Raw genomic sequence first — 25,475 nt, forward strand, 5'->3', positions numbered from 1 at the left:
AGTTGAGAGAAAGAGATAAAAGCGAGCCGACAGACATTGTGTACGATCTAACATGTATGTTAGCTAATATCTCCTTGGCACTATTGAAAGTAAGGGCTGTTATTCAAATTACCTGTCTTGGCTTGGGGAACTTAATTAAAACTGTCCAGTAGGACAGTTGTGTAAGGGTTGGTCGTCAAAAACTGCATAAAATAGCGTAATGTTGAAAAATATTAGATTATTTAGGTTTGCCTATTTAAAAACTGATTAATTATGAATAAGACCGATTTTTGTTATAAATCCAATTGAAAAAGTGATTTAGGTGATTTAAGTGATTTATTTAGATTTAAAAGTGATTTTGAATGCATACCTTATGTCGTTTCATGAATATATTTGTATGTCAATTACTGGTCCCACCCCATGACAAACACTGGTTCCACCGAAAATTCGGTATGTCAATTACTGGGTCATTGACATACTTCCAAAAAAAATCATTTTTGGTTGACATAAAGATCGAATTTACTGCTTTTAAAATATTAATAAAATAAAATACATCCTACTGGAGCGGTACAATTTTACAACCTACACCTGGAGCCAAAATAACGGAAGTTATTCTACCTTAAACTCGAATTTTTTCTTAAGCAGTCAATTAACGGTCCTTCACCCTATAAGAAAATGTACAAATATAAAAGAATATAAAGTGCATAGTTCACATGTCTATATCTAACACTCTCCCTCATTGAATATGCACTTTGGTTACCGCAACCCACTCTCACGTACAAAATTCAACAGCTTCGGTTTGTTGAGAGCCTTGGTCAGCATATCTGCCAGCTGTTTCTCTGTTGATATCGGTTGGATGTTTATGGCTCCTTCTTCTACGACTTCTCTCACAAAGAAATGTCTTATACGTATATGTTTGGTACGTCGATGCATTTCTGGGTTTTTCGTAAGTTTTATAGCCGCCTCATTGTCCACGTACAGATTTGGTGTGATTCGAAGACCGCCGAGCTCATCGAGAAGTCTCCTCAGCCAAACCATTTCGCGTGCAGCCTCACTCGCAGCCACAAGTTCCGCCTCAGTAGTGGAGATGGCGACGCTTGTCTGTCTCTGACTAGACCATGAGATCGCTCCTCCGGCGTACTTGGATATAATGCCTGATGTAGAACGTCCGGTATCGGCGTCTCCACCAAGGTCTGCGTCACTGTAACATTCGAGGAAACTTGAATCTTCTTCCGGTCTATAAACAATTCCAAGTTCCTCTGATCCTTTTAGGTATCGGAATATTCTTTTGACTCGTAGTATGTCGTCAGCAGTTGGGTTTTCCAGTACACGCGAACGCAATATCCGGTCTTGTTGAGACCATTAGGTACATCAGTGCGCCCACGGCCTGGCGATATGGAAACCCATTATCTTCCTTTGGTTCGGATCTATTTTGTGAAGGATCGATGATCGGCGTTGACACTGCCCTGCAGTTGTCCATTCCAAATCTTTTCAGGATTCTTCTTGTGTAGCTCTTTTGATCTATTTTGATCGTACCGTTATCTTCTTGGGATATTTCCAGTCCGAGAAAGTAAGATAAATTCTTATGACTTACTTTAAATTCAGTTTGTAGAGCCTTTAGGAAGTCATCCAATTCAATGTTATTGGTTGAAGCAACAAGGCCATCGTCGACGTAGAGAGCGATGTAAAGTTGATTTTCGCCCCTTTTTCTTGTAAATAAACAGGGATCGGCACTGCTTGAAGTGAATCCTAACTTCTTTAAGAAATCTACGAACCTCTTATACCAACATCTTGCCGATTGCTTCAAGCCATACAAGCTCTTTTTAAGTTTACAAACTTCGCTTGTCCCGTTATTGTATCCTTCAGGTTGTTCGATATAAATCTCTTCGCCCTCGTAATGGTCTCCATAGAGAAAGGCTGTAGATATATCGAATTGAACAAGTGACATCCTTTTGCTGGCAGCAACACTTAAGATGGATCTTATTGTGCTCATTTTTGCAACGGGACTAAATGTTTCATTATAATTTACCCCTTTCTGTTGAGAAAATCCCTTGACTACTAGTCTTACTTTATATCTTTCAATAGTTCCGTCAGGGTTCTGTTTAATTTTATATGTCCATTTGCAAGGTAGAGCTTTCTTGTCTACAGGAAGATCCTGAAGCACCCAGGTATTGTTGTCTCTCAATGCCTTCATTTCAACATCCATGGCCTGTCGCCAATTCTTAGAGTCCTTTGACCTTATGGCGTCATCGTATGTCTCTGGAGTGTCAGAAGTCTCCGTCATGATAAATGATACATACTCTTCGTATCGCCCAGAGTCATCTTTAAGTCTTCAACTTTTTCTTGGTCGCTGGATTTATGGGGATCTTCATCATCGATTGGTTCAAGTACTTCTTTTGGATTTGGTTCTTCCTTCATATCTGGGAAAGAAATCAACGTTTCCGTTTTTAATGGTTTTTCATTGAAGATCACGTCTCTGGATCTTATAATCCACCTGGTCTTGCTCCATATTCTGTATCCACCAAAGTCATATCCGACCAGAATGCCTTTAATTGCTTTTTTGTCCATTTTACTTCTTTTTTGTTTGGGTATGTGAGCGTAACATTCGCTTCTGATTATCCTTAAATGTTTTAGGCTTGCTTTCCTTCCAAGCCATAGTTCATAAGGAGTCTTGTCCTCAATGGTAGTTGGGCCTGTTCTGTTTATAATATAAACGGCTGTATTAGTTAACTCGGCCCATAATGCTTGAGGCAAATTTTCGTGAGCGTGTAACATTGCTCGAGCTGCCTCTACAACCACACGGTTGTTTCTTTCAATGTAGCCGTTCATTTCGCTACAATAGGGCATTGTGAGAAGCTGTTTAATACCATGCTCGTTTAGAATTTTCTTCATTTTTGAGTTGTCAAACTCTCCTCCGTTGTCGCTGAGAAAAGACTGTACCTTATGTCCTGCACGCTCGCATTCTTTCAACATCGAGAGACACTTTTCATAAACTTCAGATTTTTCTTTAATGAAATAGATGTATCGAAATCTCGAAAAATCGTCTTTAAATAGTACGTAATAACGAAAACCTGAATATGATGCTTCGAATGGGCCGCATACATCGGCGTGGATGATTTCACCTGGTACTGTAGCTCTCTCCCTTTTTCCGAATTTTAATCTATGATGTTTGCCATAGACACAACCTTCGCAGATCTCAGAATCCACTGTTATTTTGATTCCTAGTTCTCTTTCAATGACGCCCTTGACATGCCTTTTATTCTGATGTGCGAAGCGTTCATGATAAAGCTGCAAAATATTTTCATTGGTTGATATGGAACAGACGTGGTTAACATTGGATAGATGCAATTTATATAATCCTCCATTTCGAACTCTGGAGCCGGTAAGAATGTTTTTATTATTAACTTGAAAGTGGCATCTTTCCGCTGTAGAAATAAATTTGCTATCAGGAATCTTATCCTGTGCAGATAAAACGGAGAATAAATTTTTGCTCATTTCCGGCACATACCAGACATTAGAAAATGTTATTTGCTTCTGTATGCCGTTTGTATTGACAACGATATCGCCTACACCTATAGCTGGTACAATAGAACCATTCGCTGTTGTTACCTTATGGGGGATATTGAATGCCTTTATGGACTTGAATAAAGATTTATTATTGCTCACGTGGTTTGTAGCGCCGTTGTCTACGAACCAATTATCTTCGTCACATGCAGCAGAGAATACCTCACTGTCGGTGGCGTGTAATACCATGTTATTGACGGAAGCGGGTAAGGACTTGTCTTTGGGAGGTCTGCCATCCTTTTTCCATTTGAGACATCTCGTTATAACGTGTCCTGCCTTACCACAGTTGTGACAGATAAATTTAGATCTATATTTACCTTTTGACACAGCAAGGGCCTCTTCTGAGTCCGAACTCTTGGCGTGATTCGTCGCGCCTGATAACGCTCTCTCATGTGCGCACAGCTGACTAGTCAGATTTTCAACTGTTCGTTCGCTCTTTGGCATAAGAAGCCAGCTAGACTTAAACGCGAAGTATTGGTTAGGTAGTGTCTCTAGAATTTTGCAGATAAGTAGAATGTCAGGTAGATTTTTGACTTCTACACCTTCTGACAGCTGGATGTTAAGGTTGTTCCAAATGTTTTTAATTTTTGACAAATGATTTGCCATGTCATCTTCAGCATTAAATTTGTAAGTGAAAAATTGCATGCATAAATCAAAGGTTTTGTCCTCGGTAACCCCTTCATAGAGTCTGTGCAGCTCCAACCATATTTCTCGAGCTGAAGTAAATCTCATTACTTTTGTAAGAGTTTCTTCTGTCATGTTTGTCGTTAAAATCAACATTGCTTTAGTGTCTGCATTAATATATGTTTCTAGTATTTTGTTGTATTCACTTACTTGTGGATCGGTGCTATTGAGTGGAAGTTCAGCGGGTTTTATTAATTCACCTTTTATGACTGCTTCTCCGTTAGGAACGGTCCTCAATAGGATAAGTACTTTGTACTTCCATGAAGCCCACTTGACTTTTCATTCCAGATTACCAATGTTCACTTTGAAATCCATGTTTCCGATAGAAAATAAACTTCGGTAAATAACAAGGAATCCAACCACAAAGAAAAACAATCAAAGTTCACCTTTATCACTTTTGCATTACTGAGCCCATAACCTATTGGATAAATGGGTTAAATATATTAAAAATACACAAAATACATGAAGCGTGCCAGTCGGCCATATTCAATCTATATTTCTATTAAAAACAGGTGTTAGCCAAAAAGCGCTCCAACGAGACAATCAGTGTTGCCAATGGGAAAACATTATGTGGTATACAGTGAGTATATATAAGAAAATGTACAAATATAAAAGAATATAAAGTGCATAGTTCACATGTCTATATCTAACAATGCTTTGAGAACCATTACTGTGGAGATTAACGTCCTATGCAGACTGTTGCACTAAAAAACAAATAAGAAAATTCATATGTATAATCAGATGAGGACAGATTTAAAGGAAGCTGTATACATTAATATATTGTATTACTATAAATATTTGTAATTAATTAACTCTTATTTTTAATTAACATTTGACCATTTGGTACAGTATAGTGCCAATCCGTTTAATCAAAGGATGAACTTAAACCGACGATGTATAATTGTCTAAATTGCACTTAAATATAAAAAAGTAAAAGTAATAATAACAATAATTGCGTAAATATATGTTGGTAAGGTGAATTTTCTTAAAAACGTTTTATGATTTTTTGAATTGTTTAATAGAATAGCGTCTCATTAAAAACCTATGCATTAATCGTTTAATAACTCCTATTACAATCAATATGATCTAGAGGGGTGCTACTCTTCCCTGAGCAAAAATATTTTATTGATAAAACTTAGTAAGAGAAATCTTTAATAAAAATCGCGAAAAATTAGAAACCAATTTAAATAAAATAAGCTTTTAGAAAATGTTTCTAAATGGCTGAAATTATTACGAGCTGTAGTATGATTGAAATGATAGGTACTTGTTGATTTGTGTACCTTATGTCGTTTAATCAACCCTTATACTTAACTTTTTAAACTGTAAGTTTTTGTTAAGGATTGAATATTGATTAATTGATGAATATTGAATATTGATTAATTGATGAATATTGAATATTGATTAATTGATGAATATTGAATATTGATTAATTGATGAATATTGAACATTAAGATCCACAAAAGCTAACATATCCACATAAAATTTCGATTTGTAATGTCAATTCATTCATGTAAATTGATCGGTTCACTCGTCAATAATTTTAACGATTGCAGCGCTTCCTCTTATTGGGTGTAAGAGCATGATGGCACTTTAAAGTCAATTAGGGAAGCTTAACCATTTCTTCGTGTTTAATTTTATTAAAACTGTCCGGTAGGACAGTTGTATAAGGGTTGATCGACAAAAACTGCACGAAAAAGTGTAACGTTGAAAAACACCCAACTTTGACAATTTTTTTCTCTTTATTATCTACCTTAACAAAAACTTACAGTTTAAAATGTTAAGTATAAGGGTTGATTAAACGCCAAAAGGTACACAAATCAGCAAGTACTTAACTTCATTAATTCATTAATATTTACGTAATTTTACTGCATTAATATTCATTAATATTTTTTAGAATTTATTAGATGTCACAGACCCATATGCTGGCCATTTTCGTCTACAAAATATATGTTCAAGTAGCACTGTAGATTGACTGTAATATCTAGTTATTTATAATAATCAAACTGTTAATTACAGGTTAAAAAGAAAAACGTTATAAAAAATTAAAAATAACTGTGTGTTATTTGTGCTCACGAATATTTCGGTAAGACGAATTCAAGACAGTAGCCGACTCTAACTTTGTCTTTTTCTACTTTAACTTGCATGTACGTATATATGATTTATCATAATTATAAGAAAAAAATATTATAAATGAAGTGGCCAGCATAAGGGTCTGTGACATCTAATATATTCTAAAAAATATTAATGAATATTAATGCAGTAAAATTACGTAAATATTAATGAATTAATGAAGTTAAGTACTTGCTGATTTGTGTACCTTTTGGCGTTTAATCAACCCTTATACTTAACATTTTAAACTGTAAGTTTTTGTTAAGGAGATTTTTGTACCTTTTGGATAGATTTTCCTTTTTGTCTATTTTGCAAAGTTACATATCTGCTTTACAGATTTTTTTAAATTTGGAATAAGCAATTCTATCATTATAACCTAATAAGGTGTTAAGTCGGAACTGTAACTACCACTGGAGAGATCTTTTTAAAGAATGATTATAGTTGCGGTCCCCCAAACCATGCTCAATAACATTTTTTTTTAAAAAAAGCGTTTTGAATAACATAGGAAGGTATTTTTACGTAAATAGCAAAATTAAACTGCGTTTTCAGTACTTCCTCTTAAGAGAAGTAAGAAAAATAAACTGCGATTGCAGTACTTCTAGGCAAAGAGGCAAAGATTTTTTAATCGAACGACAATTCATTGATGTAAATCGGTTCACTCATTGATAATTTTAACGATTGCAGTACTTCCTCTTAGTAGGTGTAAGAGCATGATGGCACTTCACAGCCACGTAGAGGAGCTTTAACCACTTCTTCGAGCTGAATTTTATCAAAATCGGACTAAGCGTTATAGAAATATTGGTAATAATAGTTTTAGAAAGGGCCTTACTTGGATGGGGCAAACTCCCCTCTTTATGAGGCACAGCGTTTAGACTTTTAAAGTGCAAATCTGTACAAAATTTCGATTCGAATGACACTTCATTCATGACAATCGGTTCTCGTGTCGATAATTTGAAACGATTGCTATACTTTCCCTTAACAAGGGTAAGAGCTGATCGTCGCTTTATTGTTACGTAGAGGAGCCCTAACTCTATCATCCTACCAAATTTTTTCAAAATCGGGCCAAGATTTACAGAGTAAATTAGTAATAATAATTTTGGAGGGGGCCTTACATTAAGGGGGCTAACTCCTCTCCCATTCGATGTACAGGGTCGAGACCCCCAAAAGGCACATCTACATAAAATTCCGAATCGAATGACACCTCATTCATGAAAATCGGTTCACGCGTTTAGGCGCTACGTTGTTTACAAAAAAGGTAACAACAACAACAACAACAACAAGAAGAAGAAGAACAAGAACAAGAACATTTTGTGAAAATGCCGTTTTTGCTCATTTTCAGCATCTTTTTTTTTTAAAGTCTATCAAATCTATGTTGTTGCAAAAAATTACAGTTATAAAGGAGGGTTTGCCCTATATTATAAAGAAAATATGGGAATTTTATCTTTTATAGAAAAAAAGAAAAAAATTGTCAAAGTTGGGTGTTTTTGAACGTTACGCTTTTTCGTGCAGTTTTTGATGATCAACCCTTATACAACTGTCCTACCGGACAGTTTTAATAAAAGATAAAATTCCCAAATTTTCTTTAAAATAAAGGGCAAACCCTCCTTTATGATAGTAATTTTTTTGCAACAACCCAGATCTAATAGGATTCGAGAAAAAAGTTGCCGAAAATGAGCAAAAACGGCTTTTTCAAAAAATGTTCTTGTTCTTCTTCTTCTTCTTCTTCTTCTTCTTCTTGTTGTTGTTACCTTTTTTGTAAACAACGTAGCGCCTAAACGCGCGAACTGATTTTCATGAATGAGGTTTCATTCGATTCGGAATTTTATGTAGATGTGCCATTTGGGGGTCTTGGCGCTGTACATCGAATGGGAGAGGAGTTAGCCCCATTTATGTAAGGGCCCCTCTAAAATTATTGTTACTAATTACTTTGTAAATCTTGGCCCGATTTTGATAAAATTTGGGAGGGTGAAAGGGTTCGGGCTCCCCTACGTACCACTAAAGCGACGTTCTGCTTTTACACCTACTAAGGGGAAGTTTTGCAATCGTTTTAATCGGTCGTCGCTATAGAACCGCTTTTCGTGAATGAAGTGTCATTATTTTCCAAATTTTATGTAGATTTAAATTTTAGAGGGCATCTTTGGGAGGGGAGTTCGCCCCACGCGCGTAAGGGCCACTGTAAAACTATTATTACTAATAACTCTGAAAATTTGAGCCAGATTTTGATAAAATTTAGCTTGTAGGGGTAGTTGAAGCTTTCCTACGTGACATTAAAGTGCCGTCACGCTCTAACATCTACTAAAGGGAAGTATTGCAAACGTTACAAATGATCAACGCGTGAATTGATTTTCATGAATAGAGCGCCATTAGAATGAGAATTAATGTAGTAATGACTTTTGAGGGTCTCGACACATTATATACTTTCTGAGGGAACTTTTCTTACGTAAATAACACCACCTCAAACTAATATATTATTATTAATCATTTTAATAACACTGTGAATTTTCACCCGTTTTTGATTAAATTTTGCAAGAAGAAGAATTTAGAGTGCGTTACACTTAAGTGCGTTACACTTAAGTGCCTTCTGATCTCACACCTACAAAGGGGATGTATTGCAATCATGCCGTTATTGTAGTTTAAATTTTAGGGTGAAGCACTTTAATTGTAGATAACTTTTCTTTCCCCTCTTTGGAAGAGGTTATTGCGATCAGAGCTCTACTTCTCTTAAATCCCTCAGAGGAAGCTATGTAATCACAATTTATCTCACCGCTCTTACTAGAAGGTAATGTAATCACAATTTTCTTTCTATTGTACCTCTTCATGGGATGGGAAATCATTCATCATTTCATCCCATAACATTTCTCTCAATATCCATTTTCTTACCACCAATTTGTTACCATTCCCACATAACTTATAACATTTTTTTATTTTTATTCTACACCTTCCGGCTAGTTGTTCACTAATCCCCCATAACTTTTCCCAGTCTGCATTTTCTTCATAATAACTTGGCAACATTCCTCCCTAACTTTTCTTTAGTCTTTATCTTCAACTCACTAATTTGATACTAATTTGATTTGAGATACCTTCCACTAACTTGGTATAATAATAATATAAAGTATTAAAGTATAGTGCATAAAACTATTGCTTATCCCAAATGTTGATAAAACCTGTAAACCAGAATAGAAACTTTACAGAATAGACTTTTAATGGTTTAGAATATTTTGGAAAATGATAAGAAGATAGTCAAGGAGGGGAGTTTGCCCCACCTAAGTTAAGCCACTCTAAAATTATCATTATTAACTCGGTAAACCTTGGCCCGAATTTGATAAAATTTGCGAGTGCCATCTTGCTCTTACTCTACTAAGGGAAAGTATTGCAATCGTTTCAAATTTTCGATGGGTGGTCTGATTTCCATGAATGAACAATTAAACACAAAAGAATGTTTAAAATTAAAAAATAAACATACAACGACTTTATTATTACAGGTTTGTTCAAAAATCTTTATTAATTATTATAAATATTACACCAGTGTTTGAAAAAGCACGCAGACACACCGTATTTGTTAAGCCGCGTACCATCCTTTCTCGGCGGTACCGTTTGACAGTTCTCCATCTCGCCTTTTTCTATTGCTCTCTCTCTCTCCTTATTCTAATTCTCGTCGTACGCGTTATTTTTTCGTTAATCTTTCCTTTGTTGTCGCCGCCAAATCTTATTTTTCTGCTATTTTGTGGTTTTGTTTATTTCTCAGTTCCCATGGTTTCAACCTTCCCCTTCTCTATTCTCTCTAAACCGTGGGGTTTTTCCGTCTGCTGTAGTTCAGTACTAGTGATGGGCAGAACGAGTCCGCGTTTGGAGTCGTTGGATTTGAATCGGTTCCAGGGTTGGAATCGATTCCAACAACTCGTTCACTGATTCCAGTCTGTACTTACCCTATGCATTAGTACAAATGTCACGCATTGTAATTAAATAAATCATTAAAAGTTAGCTTTTCCAGTTAATAACAAAACTATATTTCTTTAACACACATTAAGTAGTTCCCTAATTTCCAATTGATCTGATAAATATAAAATTAACAACGTAACCAAATATTAACAAAAATAGGCTAGTCAAATATAAAAATTAAAGCAACTGCAGTTTTGTCGTTATCTAGCTTGACCACCGGAGTTAACTTGATTCAAGAAGAAAAACGCAAATGGGTAGGAAATTATTCCCATAAAAAAAAATTATAACCCTTCAAACAAAATGATAATTACTCATAAAGAAAGAAATATTTATTTACTATGAATTAATATCAAGCTTTTAAAATAGCTTATTATTTTACAAAAAGAAAAAGCTGTGTGCCAAATCTATAACTTAGCGGCTGGACGCTCTTTCTCTTATCTTCATTGGCGAAAGTTAAATCGTGTACATGTCATGACGACGATCAAAGTAATACTGAGCTAAAAAATAGTATTACCTAACTGGTTTACTTACTGCTGTATCCCTCCCACTCTATCACCTATTTCACAAACATTCGTCGATTGGAAATGGGTTGTAGTTTAATATTCGTTTCATTTGAAAACAAAAAACATTATAACGCTTTCTCAAGATGTTTTTAAGTTTTAAAAATTTGTTTTTGTCCATTACTCTTGTAAAATAAGAAGAATTTCAAATAAAATATAATGTACAAACACAAATGATCTAGAATGCAGGTGGAGTCAGTCGTCGTTGTCATGGTGATGGAACCGTTTAACGACTCCGGTTCCAGCTCCAGCATTTTCTATTGGCTAGATTCAGTGAACGAAAAAATGGAACGAGTCCGGTTTCAAAAGGATTTAAATCACTCCGGATTTGACTCCACCAATTCCAGTGGATTTAACCAATGAAATTGCTGGTGTTGGGCCGGAGTCGTTAAACGGTTCCACCACCATGACAACGACGACTGACTCCACCTGCACTCTAGATCATTCTGTGTTTGTATATTATATTTTATTCGAAATTCTTCGTATATTATAAGAGTAATGGACAAAAACAAATTTTTAAAAATTAAAAACATCTTGAGAAAGCGTTATAATATTTTTTGTATTCAAATGAAACGAATATTAAACTACAACCCATTTCCAATCGACGAATGTTTGTGAAGTAGGTGATAGAGTGGGAGGGATACAGCAGTAAGTAATCCAGTTAGGTAATACTATTTTTTAGCTCAGTATTACTTTGATCGTCGTCATGACATGTACACGATTTAACTTTCGCCAATGAAGATAAGAGAAAGAGCGTCCAGCCGCTAAGTTAAAGATTTGGCACACAGTATTTTCTATATGTAAAATAAAATATTAAATAATAAGTAAAGTAACTACAGCATTGCTTTTTAATTAATGAGATGGGTGTGCCTGGTGTTTCTTTGCAAGGTTCGCTATATTGGGTACGAAATTATTTTTCCTTCGACTCCCTGTCTTAGATCGACCCCTACTTTTGTTTAGAAATTAACAAAATAATAAAATGAATATTATTTTAGAATTGATATTCTAAAAAAACCTTCGAACTTATTTTATTCTTCAAGCATCAGCATTTAAGCTCGCCAGGTTTTGTATTTTGGTGTGGACTCCTCTTACAAGTTGGAATGTGTCAGTGAACTTCTACATAGTAGCCTTAACTCAGTTTTATTTTAGTGTAAACGACTACAGTATTAATTATTTTCATTTTAATTTGCCTCAATTTTTTGGGGCGGGGCGGAATCACTTTTTTTTAAAATAGGGATTTGAATCAACTCGTTTCACCATCGGACTCGTTCCAGTGGGACGAGTCCGCTCTAATAGCCCATCACTATTCAATACGCCTTTGACACGGATAGAGTAAGTTTGTATGTGCCTCTATACCTGCTTTACAACGCCTCTAGTCGCTTCCGCCGTTCTGGATATTGCCGCGCACAACAGCACTGTTCTGCCTGCAAGCTCCAGCTGTTTGCTTCAAGTACTGTTACCGCACTTCCGCTTCAACACATCATCACCGGCCGCTTCTCGCACTTCTGGGCTCAATACCTGCTTCGCCTTCCCTTGTACCGCTAGCCATCTTCACTTCCTAGAAACCTTCTACGGATTACTTCTGGTCTGTTTCCGCCTATTTGACCCTTACTTCCCCCTACGCATCTCTGTGCTGAAAACACACGCACACACACTCAATACACATTCAAACAAGCACACCCCTTTCCTCCGTTTTCTTTCTTTGCCATCACCTCAACAGCATCATCTTCATCATCAAGCTGAGACTGAGTACCTTCCTCTACACTACCTCAAAGGTAAGTGCATTCTTACCCTTCTCTTTCTATATTTCTTTTAAGTATTTCATCTATCTTATTTGCGTTACTTTGTCGCGGTGTCAACCTCGGGCACTTATCGATTCTTAAACTGCGTTTACGCTCGTTTTCCTCTCTGCATCTGGGTGTAAGCCCTACGCGCTCCTATTTTGCATTGTAACCTTCTGTGTATCTAAACATTGTTACCTGCTATCTACATCAACTAGCGCGCCCCACTGTGAAAACTTCTAAAATTTTAAAAAGAACAACGATATGTCTATACTGATAATATATTTACAACTAATTCCTAACTTAATAAAATATATTTTACTATACTTTATTATTTTGTCTGAGGTTGTGAACAAAAAAATAGTGTTTTACTTAATAAAGGTTATAATAGTGTGATTCCCCTCTCCTTTATGGTTTGTACACACTGTAAAATAGATGTAAAGATAAAACCTAACCTAAATCAAACGTCTTTTAACAATTGTTGAAATAAGTGCTAGCAATTTTTGCGATATTATTATTTATTAAGCAACTTTGTTGAAGATTTCATATTCATACATTCTTCTTAATTTTGTAAGTAGATATTTTGTTATTTCTTAGTTTCATATAATTTACTTCAAATAGTAGCTGAATATTCAAAGTTCGTGAGAAGCTTGTTTTAGTAAGATTGAGTGCACCTTAATTGCTGATGTCTCGTCAAAAACTAAGCCTAGTTCTGATTAATTGTTAAATTTCAGTTTCTTATTTCGACAAGTTATTATTATATTGCTTAGATTGTTTTAGTTGCTTGATCAAAAGAATAAAGTAATTACCTGCCTGATGTAGTTTTTAGATGTGGATCCCCTAATTTATTTATTTATTTCTATCTGTTTTTCGGAGTGTGTCACCTTTGTTTGATCTACTTGCAACATTTTTTTTGCCTGCTTCTGGTGAGGAAAATATTCCAATCGCCCAAATTAGTTCAAGTCGATAATAAACTTGTTACCGAAAGTGTCAACCACTTTACTAAGTAGTTTTTCACTTTCACGATTACTAGAGCTTAGTTTTATACTTCAATAAATAGGTTTTATTTGAAACATTTTGTCAAAGTGCTTTATTAAGAGATAAGAGAGATAAGAGATAAATATTCTGTATTTATGAAAACATATTACAGTGAGTGGTAGGAGGAGTTTGGTACGAGTAAGCGAAGAGGCAACATCGTTACTTTGAGCTCTGTCTTATAACCAAGTTTTTATTGTGGTCAGCATAAGTTTTATGAACTTTATTTTTGTGAAACACGTGAAGTATAATTAGAACCTGATATTTGTGGAAGTTTTGATTTCATTATATTAATAGTTATCGAGTTATTAATAAAAGAAGATTATACATTTAATAAGAATTTTATTAGAAAATTTTGTGCTGTTGGAAAGTAGGCGTATACTTGGTGTCCCCCACTATTCTACTCAGGTATCTTAATCTATATTTATACTCTTTAACAAAAATTTACAGTTTAAAATGTTAAGTATAAGGGTTGATTAAACGCCAAAAGGTACACAAATCAGCAAGTACCCAACATTTCATTAATACTTCATTGATATTATTTAAGTAATTTTACTGCATTAATTTTCATTCATATTTTTTAGAATTTATTAGATGTTTCACAGACCCTTATGCTGGCCATTTTAATCTACAAAATATTTGTTCAAGTAGAACACCATTTAACTTAGATTGACTTTAATATCTAATCAACAAACTATTTATCACAGGTTAAAAAGAAAATCTTTATTAAAAAAAAAAAAAAAAAAAATGAGGCTGAAAAATTCAAAAACTTTTTTAAAAAAATGCTTACACCAACATTCATCAATGATTTCATTTATTTATTTTTATTTTTAAATAAAAATCGTCGGTTTAAGTTCATTCTTCGATTAAAGTAATTGTTACTTTATGTAGTAGTCAAACGTTTATAATAATAGGTAATAATTATCTGGCTTTATCGCAAATAATATAGTTTTCTTCAATTACATTCTCAATCTAGGTATTCTTCCCACAGTGTTATATATTTGGAATATAAGATAAATAAGATATGCATATTTTTATGACAGCTAACATAATTATTTCAGTATTTTACTATAAGTAAAATTAGAGGGACTACATTAAATTACAATTGAGAAATGAATAATTATTGTTGAATAATTTACTTGATATTACCTACGCGTCATTTGTGCTCACAAATACTTCGGAAAGACGAATTCTAGACTGAAATATTGTTTTAAATCCGTGATTCAAATTTAAATAGTAGCCGACTCTGCCTTTGTCTTTTTCTACTTTAACGTGCATGTACATATATATATGTGACTACTCAGAATAAAGGGCATAATAAAGATAAATCAGAAGAATAATTTGGAATAAAGCTAAAATAAAGTACCTATTTAATTACGAAGATATAATATACATTTTATCATAATTATAACAAAAAAATAAAATATTTTGAATGAACAAAGGGAAGGGATTAGCTATGCGGTTAGCGTATTGGATTCCCATGTGGAGGTTCCGGGTTTGAATCCAGCTGCAGACCCTTAGATTTTCTCTTTCTAAGAGCTTCTAACAGCTCACTGTCCGGGTGATGGACAGTGTTGTCTGTAACGAGAGAACGCTGTACGGAGGCCGGCAGTGCACTGAAAAAAGCTCCGGGCGCCAATAACCTTAGATGTTGACGCGCCTTAAATCCTAAAATAAAAGAAAAAGAAAATGAATGAACTGGCCAGCATAAGGGTCTGTGAAACATCTAATAAATTCTAAAAAATATGAATGAAAATTAATGCAGTAAAATTACTTAAATAATATCAATGAAGTATTAATGAAATGTTGGGTACTTGCTGATTTGTGTACCTTTTGGCGTTTAATCAACCCTTATACTTAACATTTTAAACTGTAAGTTTTTGTTAAAGAGATTTTTGTGCCTTTTGGATAGATTTTCCTTTTTGTATGTTTTGCAAAGTTACATATCTGCTTTATATAGATTTTATTAAAATTGGGAATAATAAATTTTAATTTTATCATTATAACCTGATAAGGTGTTAAGTCGGAACCGTAACTACCACTGGAGAGATCTTTTTAAAGAATGATTATAGTTGCGGTCCCCCAAACCATCCTCAAAAACAATTTTTTTGAGAAAGCGTTTTGAATAAAATAGGAAGGTAATTTGTACGTGAATAGCAAAATTAAACTGCGATTTCAGTACTTCCCTTTAAGAGGAGTAAGAAAAATAAACTGCGATTACAGTACTTCTCCCTAAAAGGCAAAGAGGCAAAGATTTTGAATCGAACGACAATTCATTGATGTAAATCGGTTCACTCATTGATAATTTTAACGATTGCAGTACTTCCTCTTAGTAGGTGTAAGAGCATGATGGCACTTCACAGCCACGTAGAGGAGCTTTAATCACTTCTTCGTGCTAAATTTTATCAAAATCGGACTAAGCGTTATAGAAATATTGGTAATAATAGTTTTAGAAAGGGCGTTACTTGGGTAGGGCAAACTCCCCTCCTTATAAGGCACAGTGTCGAAACTTTTAAAGTGCAAATCTGTACAAAATTTCGATTCGAATGACACTTCATTCATGAAAATCGGTTCACGTTTCGATAATTTGAAACGATTGCTATACTTCCCCTTAACAAGTGTAAGAGCAGATCGTCGCTTTAATGTTACGTAGGGGAGCCATAACCCTATCATCCTACCAAATTTTATCGAAATCGGGCTAAGATTTATAGAGTAATTAATGATAATAATTTTGGTGGGGGCCTTACATAAACGGGGCTAACTCCTCTCCCATTTGATGTACAGGGTCGAGACCCCCAAAAGGCACATCTACATAACATTCCGACTCGAATGATACCTCAATCATGAAAATCGGTTTACGCGTTTAGGCGCTACGTTGTTTACAAAAAAGGTAACAACAACAACAACAACAACAACAACAAGAAGAACAAGAACAAGAACATTTTTTGAAAATGCCGTTTTTGCTCATTTTCAGCATCTTTTTTCTCAAAATCTATCAAATCTAGGTTGTTGCAAAAAAAATACAGTCATAAAGGAGGATTTGCCCTATATTATAAAGAAAATTTGGGAATTTTATCTTTTATAGAAAAAGAGAAAAAAATTGTCAAAGTTGGGTGTTTTTCAACGTTACGCTCTTTCGTGCAGTTTTTGATGATCAACCCTTATACAATTGTCCTACCGGACAGTTTTAATCAATATAGTATTGAATAGTAAACAAAGGTTGTTTTGCCTAGTTTGTTTATTGAACTTTTAACTTGCTCTACTTATTGGTTAAAAGTTTTGCTTATATTTAATTTTTTCTATATTAAAATGTCTTTATCGCTTGAGGATATTATGGACGCTATTAAGCAAGGAACTCAGGAAAATAGATCTCTGGTGGGAAAATTTGATAAATTGCAAACAACTATCAATGACTTGTATGTAGAAATTCGAAACTTTAAAGTTAAAACTTTTGAACAGGATAAGATTATAAAGCGTCAGCAAGCTGAAATAGAGTTCTTGAAAAAGGAAGCAAAAAAATAATGTCATAATTTATGGAGTTCCGGAGGAAAAAGATGAACATGTTGTGGACACTTTGAATGTAGTCAAAAAAGTCTGCAACGAAGTTGCATTTGATTTACCTGATTTAGTAATTAATAACTGTTACCGTATTGGTAGGGGGAAGAATCCGAGACCCATATGTCTCTCGTTGACAAGCAATAAATTTATGTCGGATTTATGGGAAAAAAGGACTGAATTTAATAGGAACAAAATACAAATTGCACCGGATCGGACTCGTGAGGAGAGGGAGTATAGAAGAAAGCTTTACCAATGTTTGCAGAGCTTGAAAAAATACGAACCAACTTGTATAATAAGCCGTAACTATATTAAATTAAAAGGACAAAACTATTCTCTGGAAGAGGCTGAACGTTTAATTTCGGAATGTTATCCCGAAACTTCTAAGTCTTCCAAAGAAGACAATCAATCCAGCAAGAAAGTCAAGCGAGAAACTTTGAAGAAACTCGACAATTTTCGTTTCCACCAAAGAACTGGATCAACAAACTCCATCTAATCATAGTAGTAAGCAAAATATAAAAGTAAATAAAGAATTCAGTATTATTTTCTGTAATATCTCTGGCTTTACGAATTTAAATAATTTATATCTAAATCATAAAACTGCACAATTATTCTCAAAAATCGAAGTATTCTGTTTTGTAGAAACTTGGTTTTCGGATGCTGATCTGTTAAATATACCTGTTTTTCTCAAAGATTTTTCTCATTTCAAAGTAAAAGCTACAAAAGTCTCGAAATATGGAAGAGCGTGTGGTGGACTAATGCTATTTTATAAAAAATTATATGAGCCTAAAATTTCACTTATTGAATCAAATGAGTGGTTTTTAATAGTAAAATTAATTGTGGAATGCAATACTTTGGTGTTAGGTTGTTTATATTGGGGACCCACTGTGAATGTGGACTCTTGTAGCACTATCTTTCGAGAGAAAATTGATTTTCTTAAAGAAACTCTTCCTTCCGAAACGTAGTTTGTTATTATGGGTGATTTTAATGCAAGGGTAGGAAATTTAGATTACTCGGACGAGCAAGTGTTTTTTGAAACCAAACTAGAGTGGCCCAGATTTTCTTATGATAATAACCTGAATAAAAGAGGTACTTTGCTTTTAGAAATGATGGATAGTCTAAATTTTGAAGTATGTAATGGTAGAACAAAATCTGATAGACCGGCTCATTTTACCTATATTTCCACAGTGGGGAAAAGTCTAATTGATATGGTCTGGGTGAATGATTCGGCCTTAAAATTAATAAATGATTTAGAAGTAATTGATTGTTTTGATTATTCACAACATAAGGCATTATATTTGAAACTAGACGTACCTTCTGCTAGTGTAATACTTTCAGGAATTTCGGTACATTATAAAGATTATTCAATGATAAAATGGGATCCCAACAAAGTTGATCATTTCAAGTATTGTTTGCAAGCCTATGATAATATTTACTATAATAGCTCTGATCCGGATAATTTATATATTAACTTTTTGTTGACTTTGCAGCAGGTGGCTAGGGATTGTGAAATGTTTAGAGTTTGTAAAGAGTTATCATATGTTAACTATAGTAAACCAAAACCTTGGTTTGATTCTGTCTGTAAGCTTAATAATAAAAAACTAAAGCAATTATATAAAAATTTAAGAACTACAAAATATAACGAAGAATCTTTTTTCTTGTATTCCAAACACAAAAGACAGTATTTTCAATTAATAAAAGATAAAAAAGAAAACTACTACAAACAGCTAACTGCGGACTTTTGCCAGGTTAAGAATTCTAAACAATTTTGGGCAGCAGTAAAGACTCTTTCACCTAGACGAGCACCTGCTATTCCTATTGCAATTAAAGATTGGTTAAATTATTTTCAAGTGTTATACCCAAGCATTGACTATGTACATACTGATTATTGTAATGTTGGCTGCCAGTTGCTTGATTCAGCAATAACCTTAGAAGAACTCCAATTTGCTATTGCCTCTAGTAGTAATAATAAAAGTCCTGGTAATGAGGTCTAGTTTATGAAGTCTTTAAAAACCTTAGCCCTGAATGGGAACACTATGTTTTAAATTTGTTTAACATAATATTTTTAGCTGAAAAAATTCCGCAACAGTGGGCTAGTATTATTCTTGTTCTTTTATTTAAAAAAGGCGACATTTGTGATCCTAATAATTATCGGTCCATTGCTCTTGTTAATACAATTGCTAAACTCTTTACATCAATTTTGCTTGCAAGGCTTACTACCTGGTGCGAACTCAATAGTACGAGGGTCGTTTGAAAAGTCCGTGCAAAAATAAAAACTACTTAATTTTTTGGGGTAAACCTTTTTTATTTTTCAACATAGTCTCCTTTTAGGCTTATACACTTCGTCCAACGCTGCTCTAGTTTGTTGATCCCTTCCGAATAATAGGATTTGTCCAAGTCTGAAAAATAGCCATTCGTTTCTGCAATCACCTCCTCGTTTGAATAAAATCTTTTTCCCGCCAGCCTTTTCTTCATATTGGGGAACAAATAGTAGTCCGAGGGAGTCAAGTCTGGAGAATAGGGGGGATGTGAAACGAGTTGGAACCCTATTTCCATTAATTTTGCGACCACAACTGCTGAGGTGTGAGCTGGTGCGTTGTCGTGATGGAAAAGGACTTTTTTGTGGGCCAATCGTGGGCGTTTTTCTTGCAGCTCGGTTTTCAAACGGTCCAATAACGATGAATAATATGCACCTGTAATAGTTTTACCCTTTTCCAGATAGTTGATGAGGATTATTCCTTGCGAATCCCAAAAGACAGTCGCCATAATCTTTCCGGCCGAAGGAACGGTCTTCGCCTTTTTTGGCGCAGATTCCCCCTTGATAACCCATTGTTTAGATTGTTCTTTGGTCTCAGGAGTGTAGTGATGTATCCATGTTTCATGCACAGTGACGAAACGACGCTTAAAGTCCTGCGGATTCTTCTGGAACAGCTGCAAACCGTCCTTGCAACACTTCACACGATTTCGTTTTTGGTCAAGCGTGAGCAATCGCGGCACCCATCTTGCGGATAGCTTTGTCATGTCCAAATGTTGATGCAAAATATTATGTACCCGTTCATTCGAGATGCCCACAGCACTAGCAATCTCACGCACCTTCACTCTTCTGTCATCCATCACCATATCATGGATTTTATCAATGATTTCTGGAGTAGTAACCTCAACAGGGCGTCCAGAACGTTCAGCGTCACTTGTGCCCATATGGCCACTCCGAAAATTTTGAAACCACTTATAAACTGTTCTAATCGAAGGTGATAATGTTTATCAAGCTTCTCTTTAGTCTCCTGAGGCGTTTTGCCTTTCATAAAGTAGTGTTTAATCAACACACGAAATTCTTTTTCGTCCATTTTTTGAAAATCACTCGACTTCCTCGATTCAAACGAATGCCAAACACAAAGAAATAGACCGATCTGGCTGAAACTTGGTGTGTGTTCTTCCAAGAGATGCTACTAACTAAACATAACCTCGATACGCGCCAGTAGTGCTATCTCTCTGACTTTGCACGGACTTTTCAAACGACCCTCGTATAATACCTAAAGAGCAATCTGGATTCAGAAAGGGTCGCTCCACGATGTATAACTTGTTTTCTTTGTCCGTCTTAATATCGCTTCATACCCGAGTTTATAAGAAACCCCTTTTTGCAATCTTCATTGACCTTCATAAAGCTTTTGATAGCATTGATCATGATCTCCTCTGGAATAAATTGAATGCAATCGGTGTTAGCGGTAAATTTATTAGGTTCATTAAAAATTTCTATGCCGAATCAAATTTTCAACTGAGAGTAAATAATAGATTGAACAGTGCATCTTGTAGGATAAGTAGGGGAGTGTTGCAGGGTGAATCCCTATCCCCCTCTTTATTTTCCTTATTTCTGTCAGATTTTGTAAAATTCTTCGAAGAAAGAGGGTTATCTGGATCTAAAGTCGGTGATGAATCGAGTATACTCTGTCTTATGTTTGCAGATGACCTTGTTCTGTTTGCAGATTCCCATGAGGATGCTCAAATTAAATTAACTACCCTTCATGATTATTGTGCTCTTAATCAGCTGCAGCTAAATACCGACAAAACACAAATCGTTATTTTTCGTGCTTCCCCGAAAGCAAAGTTTTATCCTCCACTTTTTTATGACAATAGAATTATTGAATACACTAATACATATAATTATCTTGGAGTTCCTTTTACATGTACAGGAGCATTTAAGTGTGCTTCCAAGTACTTCTTTACTAAGGGTAATAAAGCTCTAGCGAAGGTTCGGGAAATTTTAATTAAGGCCAAATCAAACACATGGGAGTCTAAAATTAGATTATTTGAGTCAATCTCAGCTGCTACACTTCTGTATGCTTCTGAACTTTGGTCCATCAACTATTTGAAAGTACCGGAGAAACTTCAAGTTTCGTTTTTTAAAGGTCTATTTCACCTACCATTAAACACCCCTAATCATTTTATTAGAAGTGAAACTGGGTGCAAAGATATTCGCGTGGTAATACTGGAGCGTACTCTTAACTGGTGGATTAAAGTACTCGCTATGTCTTCTTCCGAGCTACCAAAGATTTGCCTTTTCGAAGTGTATAAGCAAGACAATACAATACAAAAACACTGGTTTTCTTATCTTGCCAAAGTATTGCATACAATTGGTTATTATGACGTAAGATTTAGTAGTTCGGATCTGCTCCAACAGTGTAAAAAAGACATTTTAGAGAAATGGTCGAACCACTTAAAATCCCTGGATCTGGAGAGAGTGTATAATTCAAAATATAACCCAGATTTTAGATTTTTTGTACAAACAGACTGTGTTCCTTTTTATTTTATTGGTAATTCAAACATAAAACAGCAAAGGTTATTAATTCAGCTTAGGCTAAGTAATATAAATCTAATTAGAATATATTTAAATGGAGAACAGTATGTCATAGATACAACAATTAATTGTCAAACTTGTAATCTAAATGCAAAGGAAACGCTCGCTCATATCTTAAAATATTGCCCTTCTTGTAACAATTATAGAAAATCTTTGTTTAAAAATATAAATGTAATAAATAGTGATGTAGCAGATATATTAGATGTTGCAAACTGTCAACAACTTAATAACGTTTATAATTATTTTTTATCTGTTTTAAAATTCAGAAAATTTGTGTTTACTTGTTTTGATTCGTAAGTAGAAGAAAATTGTATTCAGTTATGCACCAGTGAATTATTTTTTCGTTTATTTTGTACCACTCACTGTAATATGTTTTCATAAATACAGAATATTTAAGTGCTTTATTATATTTAGTGTGAAATACGATTACATGAGTCCTAAACTTCCAAGATTGAAGATACTTCCACAGTCTTTTTTCAACTCTCGGTCATTGAAAATTCATTCTCGTTTGAGTTCAGGTTTTTTATTTACATAATTTTAATTTTCCTTTTGTTTTTTTTTTTATTTGTGTAAGTTGCAAATCTGATATATTCCATAAATCATATTCAGCTTGGATAACTAAAATTTTTTTTCCTCCATTACTGTTTGTAGTTATGGTCAACTATTGTTCTGGCGGTCCATTTTTTTTTTATTTCCTATACTAAAATATTCCCAATCGGATACATTACTTTTTGAAGTTCTATTGCAACAAACCAAAATCACTTCTTTTTACAAAGTTAAAAAATAATTTTTGTTTTTGTTTTCAGAATCTAAGAAAAAATATACGTTAAGTATTTATCTTCTATATTAATTATTTACTTATGTTTATATTTTTACAAAAATGCCTTCTAAATATCGAAAAAGAAAGCAAATAATTAAAAATTTAGTAACGGGCATTAGACAGACAATTGACAGCACTGCTGAGCTCGAGAACTACACTACTGTGACTCCCGCCGCCACTAAGCAACAACGGTACTACGTTAAAAATCGCGAGGGAATAGTAAGAAAACAGCAACAATATAATTTTAGACAAAAAAAAAAAATCCAAGAGAAACAGAAAGAGTACAATTTAGAACATAAAGAACACATTAAAGAGAAACAGAAAGAGTACAATTTAGAACATAAACAAAAAATCCAAGAGAAACAGAAAGAGTACGATTTATTTCATAGAGAGGAAATAAACAAAAAACAGAGAGAGTACGATTTATCTCATAAAGAGGAAATAAAGAAAAAACAGAGAGAGTACGATTTATGTCATAAAGAGGAAATAAACAAAAAACAGAGAGAGTACGATTTATCTCATAAAGAGAAAGTAAAGAAAAAACAGAGAAAGTATAATTTATCTCATAAAGAGGAGATACAGAAAAAACAAAGAGAGTACGATTTATCTCATAAAGAGAAAGTAAAGAAAAAACAGAGAGAGTATAATTTATCTCATAAAGAGGAGATACAGAAGAAACAGAGAGAATATGACATAGCTCATTCAGAACAAAAAAGAAAGAAGCAAAGAGTATACAATGTTGTCCATAAAGTTGGCATAGCAAGGAAGCAGAAACAAAAAGACAGAATAAACAGTGAAAAGAAGACTGAAACACAAAGAAAGTACAATGAAAAGAAAAGAAACAAAGTCAGCAGTAGACAAAAACGTTATGATGGAAGAAATCGAGCTGTTATCAACTTAAAAAGAAATATCCGGTACTTTTTGACTCGACAAAACGTAAATAAGCCCTCGGTGTCATTCGCTAATTTATTGAAAAAACGGATACAGACACGAAAAAAGATAAATAGGTTTCAAGGTGAATGCGCGTTAATAAACAGATTATGTGCAAATTTAAAGCTAAATAGTAAAGTTAATAAACATTAAATTGTCAAAAATAAAACTAAACGCACAGTGTTTTATTACCTGATAAAACATTCTAATCATTTAGTCGGAATCGCTCGATCATACTTAAGATTTCTAAACAATAAATTAAAAGCCGTTGTTGATGAGGCCGTTAATAAGTTCGAAATCAATAAAATTAAAACTCTAACTCCTAAAAATATCGTGAAAGTATTCGGAGGTAAACAGAAACACACTGCACATTCTGAACCTTATTTCTTCGAAAGCTCTTATAGCGCGATTCCTCCCGGTCATACATTACTTGCTAATAGTCAGCACGTTTTCGTGAACGCACACAATTTAAAAAAGTACATTACTAAAGGTAATAATATTGTAGAATGGCCTTGCGGTATCACGTGTACATTTTCAAAACAATGTATGAGCACTATTTTAAATAAATTAGTTGAATTTGTTCAGGGCGGTATAAATACTGTGTCAATCAAAAAGCTTGGAAACACATGTCGGTACAGACATCACAATAAAAAGGTCACACCATACACTGCGCTTCACACAACAGTATATTCAAATGCAGTACACTTCTACAACTTCTTTCAGAATTGTCGGTACATTACACCGCGTTTAGGAACATAATAAGACAGATTTACATCATACGTAATCTATTTTTCAAAATTAATCGTGTAAGTACAAGAATTAATAAAGCAAATAATGTCGACTCTATTTTACGGTCCGTTAAAGATTAAAACTGTCCGGTAGTACAGTTGTACAAGGGTTGATCGTCAAAAACTGCACGAAAAAGCGTAACGTTGAAAAACACCCAACTTTGACAATTTTTTTCTCTTTTTCTACAAAAGATAAAATTCCCAAATTTTCTTTAAAATATAGGGCAAACCCTCCTTTATAGCTGTAATTTTTTTGCAACAACCCAGATCTAATAGGTATCGAGAAAAAAGTTGCCAAAAATGAGCAAAAACGGCTTTTTCAAAAAATGTTCTTGTTCTTGTTCTTGTTCTTCTTCTTGTTGTTACCTTTTTTGTAAACAACGTAGCGCCTAAACGCTGGAACCGATTTTCATGAAAGAGGTGTCATTCGATTTGTGTACCTTTTGGCGTTTAATCAACCCTTATACTTAACATTTTAAACTGTAAGTTTTTGTTAAAGAGATTTAAAAAAGTTTCTCGGAACACTTAAAATCGACACCAATAAATTTAAGAAGTACGTACCATCTACTAGTTGCGACACAAATGAAATAAATATTCTGCATAAATATAAAAAAAACTTATCTTCCTTAAAACGTACAGTCTGTTCTTTTCCGGAGAATTTTTGCGCGTGTTGCAATATGTTAACTTATGACGAGGATTTAAAAGATTTCGTAAATTTTAAGAAAAACAATAACAAATCATGGCAATCTATAATTCTTAATATTAATAAAAACTATGATAATATTCGCCGACGCGGTCTTAAAATTTGTACATACTGTGCACGAAAATTGAATCAAAATTGTATTCCCGGACGCGCCGCGTATAACTGTTTAGAAGTAG

At 34.2% G+C, this 25,475-nt stretch overlaps 1 protein-coding gene across 2 annotated transcripts in view; it reads left to right on the forward strand.

Moving 5' to 3' along the window:
* LOC141448436 (uncharacterized) overlaps positions 1–24,365 on the forward strand; it is a 56,209-nt gene extending 31,844 nt beyond the window's left edge. The window contains exons 1-2 of one of the 2 annotated variants that reach the window (XM_074116795.1): positions 13,077–13,186; positions 22,865–24,365. In XM_074116795.1, the coding sequence (XP_073972896.1) occupies positions 22,939–23,961 (1,023 nt within the window). In that variant the 5' untranslated portion in view covers positions 13,077–13,186; positions 22,865–22,938 and the 3' untranslated portion in view covers positions 23,962–24,365. Of the gene's footprint in view, positions 1–13,076; positions 13,187–22,864 lie in introns of those variants that run through there. The other variant, XM_074116796.1, reaches the window with a different exon arrangement.
* The last annotated feature ends 1,110 nt before the right edge of the window (positions 24,366–25,475 follow it).

Source organism: Rhodnius prolixus, unplaced genomic scaffold, assembly GCF_049639745.1.
Source record: "Rhodnius prolixus isolate KJV_2025 unplaced genomic scaffold, Rpr scaffold_31, whole genome shotgun sequence".
Taxonomy (NCBI): domain Eukaryota; kingdom Metazoa; phylum Arthropoda; class Insecta; order Hemiptera; family Reduviidae; genus Rhodnius; species Rhodnius prolixus.